This window comes from Tachyglossus aculeatus, chromosome 17 (genome assembly GCF_015852505.1).
Source record: "Tachyglossus aculeatus isolate mTacAcu1 chromosome 17, mTacAcu1.pri, whole genome shotgun sequence".
In the NCBI taxonomy this organism is placed as follows: domain Eukaryota; kingdom Metazoa; phylum Chordata; class Mammalia; order Monotremata; family Tachyglossidae; genus Tachyglossus; species Tachyglossus aculeatus.
The window spans coordinates 50,124,379-50,141,484 of NC_052082.1; the positions used below are offsets into that span (position 1 = coordinate 50,124,379).

At 44.4% G+C, this 17,106-nt stretch overlaps 1 protein-coding gene across 2 annotated transcripts in view; it reads left to right on the plus strand.

Annotated features, from left to right (window-relative positions):
* Nucleotides 1-17,106, plus strand: part of EFCAB5 (EF-hand calcium binding domain 5) — an 80,110-nt gene extending 63,004 nt beyond the window's left edge. For both annotated transcript variants that reach the window (XM_038759379.1, XM_038759381.1), the window contains 8 exons: nucleotides 1,218-1,387; nucleotides 2,152-2,380; nucleotides 4,584-4,736; nucleotides 5,840-5,943; nucleotides 7,674-7,927; nucleotides 8,772-9,001; nucleotides 9,132-9,228; nucleotides 16,258-17,106. In XM_038759379.1, coding sequence (XP_038615307.1) covers nucleotides 1,218-1,387; nucleotides 2,152-2,380; nucleotides 4,584-4,736; nucleotides 5,840-5,943; nucleotides 7,674-7,927; nucleotides 8,772-9,001; nucleotides 9,132-9,228; nucleotides 16,258-16,364 — 1,344 coding nt within the window. In that variant the 3' untranslated portion in view covers nucleotides 16,365-17,106. The remainder of the gene's footprint in view (nucleotides 1-1,217; nucleotides 1,388-2,151; nucleotides 2,381-4,583; nucleotides 4,737-5,839; nucleotides 5,944-7,673; nucleotides 7,928-8,771; nucleotides 9,002-9,131; nucleotides 9,229-16,257) is intronic.

Genomic DNA, 17,106 nt, shown 5'->3' on the forward strand with positions numbered 1-17,106 from the left:
TATTCGTTTGTTGAAAAGTTATCTGTCACTGCTGCAAATAATAATAATAATTGTGGTACTTAAGTGTTTACTATGTTCCAGGCACCATACTAAGCACTGGGGTGGATACAAGCAAATCGTGTTGGAGACAGTCCCTGTCTCACGTGGGGCTCACAGTCTCAATCCCCATTTTACAGATGAGGCAACTGAGGCACAGAGAAGTGAAGTGACTTGCCCAAGGTTACACAGCAGACAAGTGGCGGAGTTGGGATTAGAACCCATGACCTTCTGATTCCCAAGACCGTGCTCTATCCACTACACCATACTGTAATGCGTGGCTTAGTGGAAAGAGCACGGGCTTGGGAGTCAGAGGTCATGGGTTCTAATCCCAGCCCTGCCACTTATCAGCTGTGTGGCTTTGGACAAGTTATTTAACTTCTCTGTGCTTCAGTTACTTCATCTGTAAATGGGGATTAAGGCTGTGAGCCCCACGTGGGACAAACTGATTACCTTGCATCTACCCCAGTGCTTAGCACATAGTAAGTGCTTAACAAATACCACTGTTGTCATTAATAATAATAATAATGATAAATGATTGTGATTTTTGTTAAGCACTTACTAAGTACCGGAGTAGATACAAGATTTCTAGACTGTGAGCCCGTTGTTGGGTAGGGACCGTCTCTATATATTGCCAATTTGTACTTCCCAAGCGCTTAGTACAGTGTTCTGCACACAGTGAGCGCTCCATAAATACGACTGAATGCATGAATGAATAATCAGGTCCCACATGGGGCTCACAGTCTAAGTAGGAGGGAGAAAAGATATTGAACATCATATCTTGAACATCATATCCACGTAATCGGGTACCTTGATCAGAGTCCTGATCCCTGTCCATGCTCAGGGGATATTAGTGGTTGATGCCCTGATATGATAACCCCTCTCTGTCCCCACCTCCTTGCAGTGACAACTTTCAGGAGAGTATGGTGACCAGTCAGTACGGAGAGTTTCGTGGCCGATCAGAACCCCTTCTGAAGCTTCTGAGTTAGTGGAGAGAGGCCTTGACCCAAACCCTTTCCCATACTTACCTCTTAGAATATTTCAAGGACAGCCTAGAAAGGCATCACTGGGAACCCAGAAATTCAGAAATGCCAGGGGACCAAAACCTGCCTCTTGGTTGGGAAGGGTCACATGACCGAGAAGCTAGTGCCTGGGGCATAAAGGGAAACATCTGCCTGTAGGATGCGGACATCCATGGAAATAAGACCATCAGTGCCTACATCGCTCTCCTGGAACAGAACGTGCTGCTCCCTGAGCGAGGGGACGTCCTTCTGAGGAACGTGGCTTGCACTCTAGATGATGCCCCATTCGTCTTGAACCAGGTGCTATACCGAGACATGAAAGGAATCAGGTGAGAGACCCCAAGACGACCTCTCCTCTCTGCTTAAATAATTCCCACGCTGAGATGTTCCACCAAATCCTAGATGTTTAAGTGAGAGGAAAACCTCATTCGTCACCTCTGGCCCCTGACCGTTTCCTGGATCGGTTCATCGCAGGTTGCCTGGTTACCCATTTTCGTGATGGGATTCCACATCTTCAGGAGATGGTACCGCAAACTCCTAGTCTTTCTTTGGGAAATACCCTCCAATGCCTAGACTCTGGGGCAGAAATCTAGGGGTAACGTGTGACCATTTAACAGAACTATGTAGCTGAGTGTCCAAGTTGACGGCTACTGGCATCATAACTGTCAAACCTTAGACATGAAAATCAGTTGATGCCATTTACCAAACTTTTCCAGTCATTGAGCTATCCAGGTTTCACTTTTTCAATCTCTTCTCCTAAATCAAACTTTTTCAACCCTTAATTATTTCCGTTTTTTGGGGGGTTTTCCATGGCGTTTGTTAAGCACTTGTGCTAGGCACTGAACTAAGCCCTGAGGTAGATATAAGTTGGACACAGTCCATGACCCACATGGGGTTCATAGTATTAATCCCCATTTTACAGTTGAGAAACCTGAGGCACGGAGAAGTTCTTTTATATACATTCTTTTCTCTGCAGTCCAATTACATTGATTATGTATTTAGAGTATGATTTCACACAAAGTTCCCTTCCTTGGTTTCACCTAACATCCCCTTCCTGTGCGCTCTTTGTCTCCACCGGGTTTTTTTTGCCCAGCTTTGCAGTAGTAGACCAGGGGAAACCAATCCATGTACCCGAAGTTCAGTACCATGGGAATGTCCACTTCTGGCGTCACAGCCGCCCAAAGGAGGAACAAAATGGCTCACTGCTGGTGGTACCGCTGCAGGATTCCAACCAAAGGATTTTTGGGGTCCTGGGAGTCGACACACTGCGAGATACCCAGAAGCAGAGTATCTTCCAAACTCACGAGATCAGCTTCTACCAGGTGGGTGGAATGGCAATCCTCACCATAGCTCCTGGTGCAGGGCCAGCCCAGGATATTTGCTGACTTCAAAACCTGCATCCCTAGGTCATTACAGCGTGGCTCAGTGGAAAGAGCACGGGCTTGGGAGTCCGAGGTCATGGGTTCTAATCCTGGAGCCGCCACATGTCTGCTGTGTGACCTTGGGCAAGTCACTTAACTTCTCTGTGCCTCAGTTACCTCATCTGTAAAATGGGGATTACGACTGTGAGCCTCACGTGGGACAACCTGATTACCCTGTATCCCCCCCAGCACTTAGAGCAGTGCTTTGCACATAGTAGGTGCTTAACAAATGCCATTATTATTATTATTGTTGTTATTATTATTATTATTGTTATCCCTTAGCTGGAGGGCCAGCATACTTGCCAACTCACCAAGCTAGTGGCACTGGTCTCTCAAAGGCCCACTCTGAAAAATGGTTAATAGGGAAGCAGCGTGGCTCAGTGGAAAGAGCCCGGGCTTTGGAGTCAGAGGTCATGGGTTCAAACCCCGGCTCTGCCAGTTGTCAGCTGTGTGACTTTGGGCAAGTCACTTAACTTCTGTGGGCCTCAGTTACCTCATCTGTAAAATGGGGTTTAAGACTGTGAGCCCCCTGTGGGACAATCTGATCACCTTGTAACCTCCGCAGCGCTTAGAACAGTGCTTTGCACATAGTAAGCGCTTAATAAATGCCATTATTATTATTATTATACCTGTATATATGTTTGTACATATTTATTACTCTATTTATTTATTTATTTTACTTGTACATATCTATTCTATTTATTTTATTTTGTTAGTATGTTTGGTTTTGCTCTCTGTCTCCCCCTTTTAGACTGTGAGCCCGCTGTTGGGTAGGGACTGTCTCTATATGTTGCCAACTTGTACTTCCCAAGCGTTTAGTACAGTGCTCTGCACACAGTAAGCGCTCAATAAATACGATTGATTGGTTATTATTATTATTATTAATTATTATTATTATTATTATTATTATTACCTGGGTGCGGTTCTGCTCTATAACCAGCAGGGGGCGCAATTAGCTAGCTCTGTGAGACATCATCACCCTCCCTTCCTCAACCTCTAATTTTGGGACCAATCTTTGAACCCCGGTAGAGAAAAGCAGATCTTCTGCTTTTTCTCTGAAAGCACGCTGTTTCAACCAGTGCGTTGCTCACAGGGGCCAAATTTCCACTGTGCACATGGGAGCAGAAATGGAGGAGAGATCTGGGGAGTGGAAAAGCAGGTCTTCTGCTTTTTCTTTGAAAGCACGCTGTTTCAACCAGTGCATTGCTCATAGGGGCCAAATTTCCACTGTGCACATGGGAGCAGAAACGGGGGGGAGAGATCTGGGGAGGTGGGATTGAAGACCCGGAGGAGACGGGCTTCAAAGCGCTAGTAGTCTATTAAGACACCATTTGGGGGTCCTTTCAGCCCTGATTGGAAATTTCCAAGTCTTGTCAGAGACCTGGAATGAACAATTCTTGAAGACTGGCTTAAAAGCTGTGGGAACAATCACTCTCATTGCCCCCATCAAGTGGGCACCAATCAATCAATTGTATTTATTGAGCGCTTACTGTGTGCAGAGCACTGGACTAAGCGCTTGGGAAGTACAAGTTGGCACCATATAGAGACAGTCCCTACCCAACAGTGGGCTCACAGTCTAAAAGGGAACAGAGAACAAAACCAAACATACTAACAAAACAAAATAGAATATAATCGATATGTACAAGTACAATAGAGTAATAAATATGTACAAACATATATACATATATACAGGTGCTGTGGGGAAGGGAAGGAGGTATTGTTCAATCAATCAATCAATCAATCAATCAATCGTATTTATTGAGCGCTTACTATGTGCAGAGCACTGTACTAAGCGCTTGGGAAGTACAAATTGGCATCACATAGAGACAGTCCCTACCCGATAGTGGGCTCACAGTCCAAAAGGGGGAGACAGAGAACAGAACCAAACATACCAACAAAATAAAATAAGTAGGATAGAAATGTACAAGTAAAATAAATAAATAAATAAATAAATAAACAGAGTAATAAATATGTACAACCATATATACATATATACAGGTGCTGTGGGGAGGGGAAGGCGGTAAGGCGGGGGGATGGAGAGGGGGACGAGGGGGAGAGGAAATATTGTTCTGCAAAATGTCAATTTTTGCCTCTGTCTCCACAGGGTGTTTCCAGGGCATTCAGCATCACCTACCACCACATCCACGCTCGGGAACACATCCTGCATGTTGCTGTCACGGCCCTTGACTGGCTCCGTAACCGAGTCCCCTCTATCAAGAGCATAACCACCTACCTGATGGAGCCCGCCTTTGGTGAGGTAGGCAAGCATCCAGCTGTTTTCGCCCTCCACAGAGCGTTGCTTTTTGTAGATGTATGGTGCCTGGGAGCTTTTGCATGTGGCCAGGTTAATCTAAGGGACCAGATCTTTCTCTTTCCCGTGCTCTCCGGGAGCACAGTGTATTAGTCAATCGTATTTATTAAGCCTTACTGTGTATTCATTTATTCATTCATATTTATTGAGTGCCATTCTGGGTCTGTACTTCTAATCTTCCCTGCACCAGCAGGGCTGTAAGGGACTCTAGCAGCGGCAGCAAGTGACGCAAATTTTAGTCAAGCAGCCTGGGCGGCTGCACAGAAAAATCCCTGCTGATCCTCTTTCCCACTCAACCTTTTCGACTTCTCATTATTCTTAGACTGTGAGCGCTTATGGGCCAGAAACGTGTCTAATTCTCTCTGTGTATTTCGTATTTACAACAGTGCTTTGCACCTTGAGGGTACCTACTACCATTAATATACTATTCCTGCCACCACTGCCGCTGCTACCCTCAATGTCACTAACAGAGACATAATACTGGGCTGGATAGACGGTTGAAAATCACCAGTTATATGAGTCTGCTTATGTTCTAATTGTTTTTGCTATATAACTTGGTCCTTCTGGCCTTGGATGCATTCCTCCTGCTCACTTTAATTGGAATTTCACAAAAACGGACCCTATGATCCCAGGTCAAAAATACACATGTTTTTTGGAGAGGAAAATTAGCTCATGGAAATAACCTGAAGTATGTTTTAAAATATATGTATATGTATTAATAAATGCCATTATTATACATATACATATATATGTACATACATATACATATATTTTACTGCAGTGTTACATGGCTAAGCAAAGTAAATTTGTTTAACCGAGTGATCAAGTCAGTGGACTGTCTACATCTCTGAGGGTAGACACAGAATGAAAACAAAGAGATTAGAAGTCAATCCTAAATCACAGTGCATAAATCAATAGGGCCTATGTCTAATGTTTAGCATGTTTCCCTTACCTCTGAGAGGTTCCCTGCCCCTCTCCTCAAAACTCTGAAGAATTTTGAAGGACCAGTACTTCCTCACTGCAGTGAAATCTTTCTCCCCTATTTCCAGACGTCAGACTACATTTTACGCAAGATAATGACGACAGATTCCACGGGACAAACAGAAATCCACACCTCTCATGCTGTCCTCTGCAGAAAGGAAAACTTCTTCAGGTATGTGACAGACTCCTCCCTCACCCCACTGGAGCACCACTGGAGCATTGATATCTCTTTTCCCCATATGGGCTTGCAACATCTGAAAGCAGCTACATGTGGCAGCACGGCCTCCATAACTCACTCCTCACAACATGAATTTCTTTTTTTTTAATGGTACTTGTTAAGTACTTACCATGTGCCAGGCACTGTACTAAGCGCAGCGGTAGATACAAGATAATCAGGTTAGATAACAGTCCATGTCCCACATGGGGCTCACACACTTAATCCCATTTTACAGATGAGGTAACTGAGGCACAAAGGAGTTAAATGACTTGCCCAAGGTCACAGCAGACAAGGGGCGGGGTTGGAATTAGAACCCAGGTCCTTCTAACTCCCAGGCCTGTGCTCTATCCACTAGGCCATTCTGCTTCTCTATTGTGTTTCCCTCCTGGCTGCTAATAACAAGCTAGACTGTGAGCCCACTGTTGGGTGGGGACCGTCTCTATATGTTGCCAGCTTGTACTTCCCAAGCGCTTAGTTCAGTGCTCTGCACACAGTAAGTGCTCAATAAATACGATTGAATGAATGAACAAGGGACTTGGGACTTACTTCAGATGCAGTTCCGATACAGATAAAGCCTAAGTTCAGGTACAGCCTTTGACTACTTTGTAGAGCTGTTATCTGTGGAACCCAAAGGCTGCCACTAAATTAGGGAAACATTCAAGGATCGTTTAATACCCGTGGCATAGTTTTTGCTGAAGGAGCGATTCCAATCGGTCCAGTTTTCCAGTTCCTTGTTGAAACTCTACTTGTAGTGAGAGTCGGGAAGCAGGTGCGTGGTCAGCAATAGTTCCTAAACCTAAAGGCCTGTCTTCCTTTCACCTCTTCTGAACCTTAAGCAAACAGAGCTTAAAGCACACGCCTGGAAGTCAGAAGGACCTGGGTTCCAATCCTGCATTTAGTACAAAGCCTGGCACATAGCATAATGTAATGCAAGATACTGTAATATCATTTAGCTTAGCAAGAAGGGGGTTCAAATGCCGGCTCTGCCACTTGTCAGCTGTGTGACTTTGGGCAAGTCACTTAACTTCTCTGTGCCTCAGTTACCTCATCTGTAAAATGGGGGTTAAGATTGTGAGCCCCGCATGGGACAACCTGATCACCTTGCATCCTCCCCAGCGTTTAGAACAGTGCTTTGCACATAGTAAGCACTTAAATACCAAAATTATTATTATTATTATAAATACCACTGAACGGCCATTCCTTCATAGCTTAAGACTCACAGAAGAGAGATTTGCTGGGGAGGACATATCCACCAAGGTTCTATTAATGACTGACTCTTGACAACAAATCTCACAAATAAACAAATTTCCCTCTCTCTGGAAGGAATGTGTGTGTGTGTGTGTGTGTGTGAGAGAGAGAGAGAGAGAGAGAGAGAGAGAGAGAGAGAGAGAGAGAGAGAGCAAGAGAGTCTATGGGTGTGTTTGCATGTGTTTAAATCGAGAAATCAATCAATGGTATTTATTGAGTGCTTACTGGGTGCAGAACACTGTACTAAGCTCTTGGGAGAGCACAGTACAACAGGTTTGGTAGACACATCCCCTGCCCACAGTGAAATTGTAGTCTAGAGAAAGAAGGAAGCAATTCGTGTATTCCCTTAAGGATACTAGCCTTCCCATTGCCAGCTATGTGGAATGGTTCATAAAGGCTCGTGGCTTTCACAGTTGCACCGTCCTGTGTTGTTTCAGGGATTACCTCTTTAAGTGCGTAGACTCTTCAGAGGCCACTGTCACCCTTGCCTTCGGGGAGCACCACATAGCCTTTCCCCTTCGGGAGACATCTGGACGGGCGCTATGGGCATTCGACATCAACACCGGCCACAGGAGTTTACTACCATCTCAGGAGTTAAGAGATCTACAGAAAATGCTGAAGATCGTCCAAGCTGCCAGTTATGAGATCCTGAAGGAGTTCTCAGGGGAATCTGACAAAAACTACATTTTAGGTATCGTTCCTAGAAGGCCAGGCCCGATATGGTGGATGACTCAAGCTCGAGATCATGGAAGGGGCGCAAGCAGTCCTCTGAGATGCCTGTGACTAATACCCGCCATCCAGGGCATGACTCTCCATCATTATCCACTTACTTTTGTTTTTATCATCTGTATTTTTGCTCTTTCTCTTTTACTATTGTATATTTGGCAGTTTCTGTCCACTCTTCTCCCTCATTAGATTGTAAGCTCTTTGAGGGCTTTATATGTTCCCAAGCATCTTGTGCAGTGCTGTGCAAATAAGAGCTGCTTAGTAGATGCTGCTGTTGCACTTGGATTTGCACCCTTTATTCACCCCCCCTCAGCCCCACAGCACTTATGTACATATACTTAATTTATGTTAATGTCTGTCTCCCCCTCTAGATTGTAAGCTCCTTGTTTATTTATGTTAATGTCTGTCTGCCCCTCTAGATTGTAAACTCGTTGTGGGCAGGGAGGGAAGGGAGTGTATCTACCAACTCTGTGACATTATACTCTCCCAAGCGCTTAGTACAGTGCCCTGCACACAGTAAGCACTCAATGTATATGATTGAATGAATAAATAGGCTTGTTGTGGGCAGGGAACGTGTCTACCAATCCTGTTATATTGTACTCTTCCAAGCACTTAGTACAGTGCCCTGCACAAAGTAAGCACTCAGTATATACGATTGAATGAATACATAGGCTTGTTGTGGGCAGGGAACGTGCCTACCAACGCTGTTATAGTGTACTCTCCCAAGCGCTTAGTACAGTGCCCTGTACACAGTAAGCATTCAAGAAATACGATTGATCGATGACGGTGATGCCTTGCTGTGGTTCCAGAGATCGAACATGCAGGGGAAGTCAAGCGGGCAGGGATCCTCTTCTACCGCTTCATACTGCTGGAACTTCAGGCGGGTATCCAGAAACTTGACCCCCAGGCCTCTGCGCAGTTGCAAACCTACGAAACCCCTCCCCACAGGATGCATGACATCTTAAGGGGAGTCCTGCTGCTCATCCATCCGGAGTGGGCCGAGTCAGAGGAACTCAAGAGCTGGGATCAGTGTAGACAGGTGAGCTGGAGACCTGGGAGCAGAGGTGCTGCCCGGGGTAAGCACTCAGTAAATACTATCGATCGATTGGTTGAGTGTATTAGCCAGGGCCAGATGCCCCCATAATCATCGTTTTGCTCTCCACTGATAGAAAGTCGATGGTGATTTGATCAGAATGGTTTGCAGTTTTGATCCAACGGATAGCAGCGTGCAAGTTCAACCTGATCTCATCGCTGAATATGTCCAAGGTAAGATATAATTGCACAGTCAATATAGCCAGGGGGATATCATAATAATGGTATTTATTAAGCGGTTACTCTGGGTCAAACATCAAAGCACGGGGGCAGATACAAGATAATCAGGTTGGATACAGTCCCTGGCCCACATGGGACTGTCTAGGGGGAGGTAGAACAGAATATTTAATCCCCAGTACATGGGCAGGAACCCGAGGTACAGAGAAGTTAATTGATTTACCCAGGATTAAACAGGAGGCACACGTCAGAGCTGGGATTAGACCCCAGGCTCCCCCGGCTACCATATGAATCCCTTCCCAGCTCTATATATTTTTCACAGTCCAAGGTAAATTCGGTAGCCACGTGGTAAAATCTCAGCAAACAGACAACCTATTCTGCCAGCCCAGGTTCTCCCAGATTGGCACCAATGAATCCTGTGGTCCGTCAGGGCCCCTTTGAACTACTTCGGGGGTTTGGAACAGCACGGAGTATTCTCAAGGGACTTGCATGGAGCTGAGATACCCTGGGGGAATTTTTATACTGGACCTGGTTCAGGGACTCTCACCGGAGGCTGAGGCACTTCTGGTACTCTTCTTTGGGTTTCTGATGGGCTTGAGGGAGACCCGTAGTGATCTGGAGCAGATGGGGTCCCAAGAACCCAAGCCTGCCCCAGACTATGTCCACATTCAGTCCAAATCCTTGGAGGGTTAAGCATCCAGAAGCCAGTCCAGTCCCAGGATACCTCCAAGCCACCTCAGAGCTCAGTCTTTCCCAGTGCTTGCAAACCTGCCGTCAGAGGCTTGTGCTTTGGGAGCATTGGAGAGTCTGGGAAATAATGACATGATCACACTCTTAACCTAACTCACCTTCTGCTCTACCTTCTTTCTTTCCCTTTTCAACTTCTCCCTCATCAGCGCTTAGAACAGCGCCTGGCACATAGTAAGTGTTTAACAAATACCATCATTATCATCACTATCATTTATGAAGAGAATAAACTTGCCAGTGAACAAGGAAACTACTGGGGATGTTTCTGAATTCATTCACAACTAGCCAAATGTTTCCTTCAGTTGGATTTGCCTATGAGCTTTAGGCCATCAGCGACCTAGTGAATTAGAAAAATTAACCAAATTAGGTTTTGGTAGTGTATGGACAGGCATCTTTGTTGTCCTAATTCCAGACTTGATTGAGACCTGTTAATATCAGTTGAGTGAATGGATTCTTCTAAGCTTAACTCTTTTATTAAGGTGATTTGGGCTCATATACACATTTTCTAGCTCTGTGGAGCCAGAATAATCTCCATTAATATGAGTCATCCATCTCATCTAGTCTGTCATTCATGAAAATGATTGAATTTATTGGGCTAAGACAAACTCTACTGACTTCAAGTCATTTGTAATTTAAGCACCCAAAACTGTCCCCTGATGACTAAATTATTTCTTGGAACCAAATTTTCAATAGCTGCTGCTGTGTGACCTTGGGCAAGTCACTTCACTTCTCTGTGCCTCAGTTACCTCATCTGTAAAATGGGGGTTAAGATGAGCCCCATGTGGGACAGGGACTGTGTCCAACCCTGCTAACATATCTACCCCAGTGCTAAGAACAGTGCTTAGCACATAGTAAGTGCTTAACAAGTACAATAATAATTATTATTGTGATTATTTTTATTGTTGTTGTTATTAATAGTTCAGCTTGGAGCATCCAGTAGACCCCCACCCCCACCCCATTCCCAAAGGTGTTTAGGGTGAGACAGTGTCCATTCAGGCTCCAGAAATTTAGGGAAATGTTGGTTAAAAGTTTTCAGACACCAGAAGCCTCTGGGAGAAAGAGAGTTCTTGTCCTAGCTCTGCCCCGCGCAACCCAGGAGTTTGGGATTGGGACCCAAGGGCACGCATCTCTGGGGTCTGGCTAATGAGAGTAATAATAATTTTGGAATTGTTAAGTCCTTTCTACGTTACCAGCACTGAACTAAGCCCTGGGGCAGGTACAAGACAATCAGATAAGACAGGGTCACTGTCCCATTTGGGGCTCACAGTCTAAGGGGGAGGGAGAACAGGTACTGAATCCCCATTTTACAGAAGAAGAAACTGAGTCTCAGTGAAGTTAAGTGACTTGCCTAGGGTCACACAGCAGGCAAGTGGCAGAATAAGAATTAGAACCCTGGTCTTCTGATTCCCAGGCCCATGCCCTTTCCACTAGACCACAATGCTCAATAGTAGAACAGTGCTTAGCACATAGTAAGCGCTTAATAAATGCCATTATTATTATTATTAGTCTGATGGCTGTACACATGTTCCCATTAATTGTTTCATTTGTAAGGAGATAATGTACAAAACTGGAGGCCTGGCAAGTACTAAGGGCTGCATTTATTTCCTTAGCACGTTTTCCTTATTAGGAGATGAAGGGCTTTATGTCATTATCATCAGCAATATTTATTACTCCCCTGCTGGATATAGAGCACTGAACTAGACACTCAGGATACATACACGAGAAGTAAAAGACATGATCCCTGCCCATAATCTAATGGAGGGCAGGCAGTAAGACAAGGAAGGATAAAAATACAATAGCTAAAAAATGTATGAGAGACTAGGAAAAAAAAACACAAGTGAATAGAGAAATCAATAACGAATAAACCGAAGACAACCAAGTACTGGCTGAATGGCAGCCATGATATATTTTGGGTGAAGCTAAATAATGTGAATTTAATCCCACACATTCTAAACATTAAGGCAGCCCTGTAGATGGAGGCATCTGCTTGCTAGTGGGGGGTACCACCAAGCAGCAGGCAGCTTGCCTACAATCTCTCTGCCTGTGGCCACTGTCAGAGACTTGAAGGAGTGTCTGGAGTTTCTGGGCTGCTTCACTGTCCCTATGCGAATTTGCCCTTCTCCTCTTTTTGGCTGCCAGCAGGCACGTGGACACGGGGCAGCTTTCTTACACTGTGGTTGCACTGAGGGAGGGCTAAATTAATGCCAATAAATTACATTTCAAGCAGTCATGATAGGGATGTGTGCCCCAGGCTACAGAAAAGCAGGGAAAATGCTTTTCCAGAAGCAAAACTCTTTTTAGAGAAGCAGCGTGGCTCAGTGGAAAGAGCCCGGCCTTTGGAGTCAGAGGTCATGGGTTCAAATCCCAGCTCCGCCATTTATCAGCTGCATGACTTTGGGCAAGTCACTTCTCTGTGCCTCAGTTACCTCATCTGGAAAATGGGGACTAAGTCTGTGAGCCCCACGTGGGACAACTTGGTTACCCTGTATCTACCCCAGCGCTTAGAACAGTGCTTTGCACATAGTAAGTGCTTAATAAATGCCATCATCATTATTATTTTAGAGAAGGCTTTCATTCCTTTTCATAGTTCCCCAGCAGCATCTGTTGCCCAACTGTTGTTGGAAAAACTCAGGGGTGTTAGTGTGACCCCTTTTAGAATCAGCATACTATATGAACTGGATAAAGCCCCATTTTTCACACCATAAGTACAACAGGAACTCCTTGGCTGTTATATCCAGAAGTTGCCTGAGAGCAGAGGACAAATACCACTGAACTTAGCTTGGCCAGAAAGAAGGATCAAACTTTCAGTCCTTTCTGATTAGCCCAATGTTCCCAATATCACCTTTGATTCCCAAATAATTGGAAGTGGTTCATCTGCTGGAAGAACTGGAATCTGCCACAGACTGCATTTTTAATTCAAAAACTCCTGCTCAAACAAACCCTACCCCAGGATAACGGTTGCCTGGAGTAATTGAAATTTTGATTAAACTGAAACATATAAACTAGGTTGTAAAAATGCCCCAGGAGGTATTGGTCTATAAAAGTCCTCTCCAATTATTTTGATTTCTTTACATATTCAAACAGAAATACAATCAACTCTGTAACAGGCAGTAGAAAAGGCAACTAAAAGAGGGTGTTTTTATCTGTTTGGAAATGAGTTACTAAGGGATGAAATGCAAACAAGTCACTGGAAAATGAGACTGCCATCTGCTTGCTGCCACTGTAGCCAGAAGCAACATGAAAAATACCCAGGATCTGTCATCTCTCCACTGCAAGGTGCCACTAATGCTCAATAATGCTCCCCAGAGCACAAATAAAGGCCACCAGCTGCTTCATTATGGGAGTCATTAGTGACGGTTGCCAGCACATCAATCTGCCTCTGAAGTTGCCTTCAGAAGTAGATGAGGGTAACTAGGTAGGGACTACTGTTCCCAGGAAAAATAACCCAGGAAATCAGCAACAGGGGATAATAATAACAACTATTATTATTATTAACCGTACTTAAGCCCCTACAATGTGCCAAGCACTATGTACTAAACACTGGGGTAGGTTCAAGATAATCAGGTTCAACACAATCCCCGTCCACATGGATTCACAGTGTAAGTGGGATTGAATCCCCATTTTTCAGATGAGGAAACTAAGGCACAGAGAAGTTGTGACTTACCTAAAATCACACAGCAGACAAGTGGCAGAACTGGAATTAGAACCCAGGTTCTCTGACTCTCTTGATCGCTCCACTAGGCCACACGGTTTCACCACACTGGTAGTGAAAGAGCTTTCCTCCATCACCTCTGAGACAGCTGAGGAGTGTAATAATAGCAGCAAATAGGGCGTTCATTTGGATGAGCTGATTAGGATCCTGTGTCAGGCTTGAACACAGCCTGGCTACCAATGGGGATTCAGGAAGGATAAGTTAAAAAGGGGTGGGTAGGGGGAGTTTTTGGTATAACTCGTTGACTGCATTCAGCATGGGAGGGGATAAAAAAGTTGAGCAAGATTTAGAAAGGTGATAGAGATTACAAAGCTCAATTCTATACGCAGATAGTTGACCAAGCAACACTGGATTGGAATGCTTTTCATCTGAGAGAAATCCATGGTTTAAATTAAGTAACTCCCAGGCCATCAACTCTATCCCTCAACTCCAGCCCGTGTACCATCATTTAGAGAGTCTAGGAAGAAAGATTTGGAAATCACTGCTGCTATAGCTGTGCTCAAAGGCTCCTAGATGAGATGTGTTAAAAATGTAAACCTAGGGCCTCTGACTGTCCTGTGAGGGGGAAAAAAAATGCTCATTTGAGAATGAAAGGAGCTGATATAAGTCAAATGATAAGGGCACAGATCCTTTTCTCCTTTGCCTCTGCTTAGCTAAGAACTATGGCTTTACCAGAAGGCAGTGATGATGTGAATGAAGATGGGAAGGGAAGAAAGGATTCCTGAGCAATCAACTGTATTTATGGAGTGCTTACTGAGTGCAGAGCACTGTACTAAGTACTTGGGAGAGTACAATATAACAGAGATGGTAGACACATTCCCTGCCCACAGTGAGGTTGCAGTCTAGAGGGGGAGATAGACATTAGTAAAAATAAGAGTTCTCTTGATCAGTGCCCCCAGTTACCCCTCAAGCGAGGAAAAGTGGCAGGCGTTGCCTCGGTAAGTCTGCCCCTTTTATTCATTCATTCAATTGTATTTATTGAGTGCTTACTGTGTGCAGGGCATTGTACTAAGCGCTTGGGAAGTACAAGTTAGCAACATATAGAGACGGTCCCTACCCAACAGCAGGCTCACAGTCTAGAAGGGGGAGACAGACAACAAAACAAAACATATTAACAAAATAAAATAAATAGAATAAATATGAACAAGCAAAATAGAGTAATAAATATGTACAAACATATATACCAATATACATATATACAGGTGCTGTGGGGAGGGGAAGGAGGTAAGCGGGGGAGGATGGGGAGGTGGGGGAGAGGAAATAGGGGGCTCAGTGTGGGAAGGCCTCCTGGAGGAGGTGAGCTCTCAGTAGAGCTCTGAAGGGAAGAAGAGAGCTAGCTTGGCGGATGTGCGGAGGGAGGGCATTCCAGGCCAGGGGGAGGACGTGGGCCGGGGGTCGACAGCAGGACAGGCGAGAACGAGACACAGTGAGGAGGTTAGCAGCAGACGAGCAGAGGGTGCAGGCTGGGCTTTAAAGTCCTGCACAATTCTGTCTTGGATGTACTGTTCACACCTTTCCTCTTTCCTGGAGTACCCTTCCCTTCCCCCACCATTGCCCTCCGCTCCACCAAACCATATCCCTTTCCCCCTTCAAAGCCCTCTTAAAGTCACCTAGGACTTTTTTAGCTCTACTAATTAACTCTACTAATCCTCCACCTTCCTTGTCACAGTACCTTGTAAGCCATCTTAAGGACTCCTAAGTATGGGCTTGCTTTTTAATGAATTGCTCATTTTCCTCTCACTGTTCATTTTCTATTCACTGCCTGAATATTTGGCAACCTGGGCCTACAATTTTTGCCTATTCCCCAAGTACTTGGTAAGCCCAGTTCTGCCACAGGTGGGTTCTCACTTAACCTGCTTTAAGAAAGATTTTTGTTGTTGTACTCATTGTATTCTAGCCTGCCTACAGTTGTTTCTTCCAACACTGCAGCTTGATTTGTCGAGACGGGCTCATCAAGAACACTCCCTAATTCTGCCCTTGTGTTCTAGCCAAACGCATACTGAAAATGTAGTTTAGGAGAACTGAAACTAGTACTCTGCACACAGTCGGCACCGAATAAAAGCAGCGGATGGTGATGAAGCTTTGATCATCTTTCAGTTCTCGGTCGCTTAGGGAAATTAGAAAATTACTTTTTCCAAAGGGCGATTGGGGAAGATTAATAATGAATAAAATGATATTGACAGAGCAATTCTTTTCTAAAAATGAAGACTTTTTGCTGAAATTTTAATTCACAAAGTCACACTTTTTTCACCAGTCTATGGAAACTCAGCACGTTTCCCCGACTAAGCCCTCACTTCCTCTTCTCCCACTCCCTTCTGTGGGGCCCTCACACTTGGATTTGCACCCCTTATTGTCCTCACCCTCGGCCCCACAGCACTTATGTACACGTTCATAATTTATATTAATTTGTGTCTCCCCCTCTAGAGGGTAAGCTCCTCTTGGGCGGGAACATGTCTGCCAACTCTGTTATACTGTACTCTCCGAAGCTGTGCACTCAGTAAGTATGATTTATTGAACTATAATAAAAAGGTAAGTGGCCAGCTCTGAACTGTAGTATTTTTGTGCAGGAATTCCCAGAAGATCGGTACGGAGATGTGGTTCCATCCTGATCGAGTACCTGTACAACTGGACACTTACTTGTCTGGCTCTATTAGCGCTTAAGAAGAAGCTTTAATCCATGTCCAGGTCACCTTTGCCACCCAGACTCCCTCTCTGAGTGCCAAAAAGTTAGGAGAAGGTTTGCTAAACAGATTTTAATGTCACTGTATGTAGGATTTTTTTCCGGACCGTATTCAGTTTTACATTTGTTATTGATATTTGCTCCTAACCGGAGCGGAGGGTTCCTTAAGAGCCCTTTTCTAGCCCCAAACACACACTTTCAGCACCTTTTTAAAACAACTGTGCAAGTAAGGAAAGGATCGAGTCTTAAGAATTTCTAATTTCAATAAAAAGTAACTTCTTTATCTGAACCTTTCTGGGTTCCGTGAGTCTAGTGACCCTGATTGCTGGGGAGAATTGATTTCTTTCTGAAAGTGGTAAAAAGGGAAAAGACAGAGCTTGGGATTTTCAGGAAAAAAAACAAAACAAAAAAACCCTGAAATTTCTACCTCTAAAATATAACAGGTGGTAGATGGCCGCAAGAAAACATGTTGAAAAACTTCTAATTTTGGGAAAATCCACTTCTCTGAAACCATTTTTCAAACCATTTTTCACTGAAAGCCTTGTTGAAAAATGTGGTGCCCCTGACATATGATGAAAACAAAACACCTTTACTGTGGGGAAAACCTCTCAAGTTCAAAGATGGCACAGACTCTTTATTTGCTTAAAGCTTGTGATCACAACAAACTTTACTGCTCTTTTCAGCGATTCCATCTTTGCAATAATGTATCTGATGGCAGGGTTTATTCTTTAATAAA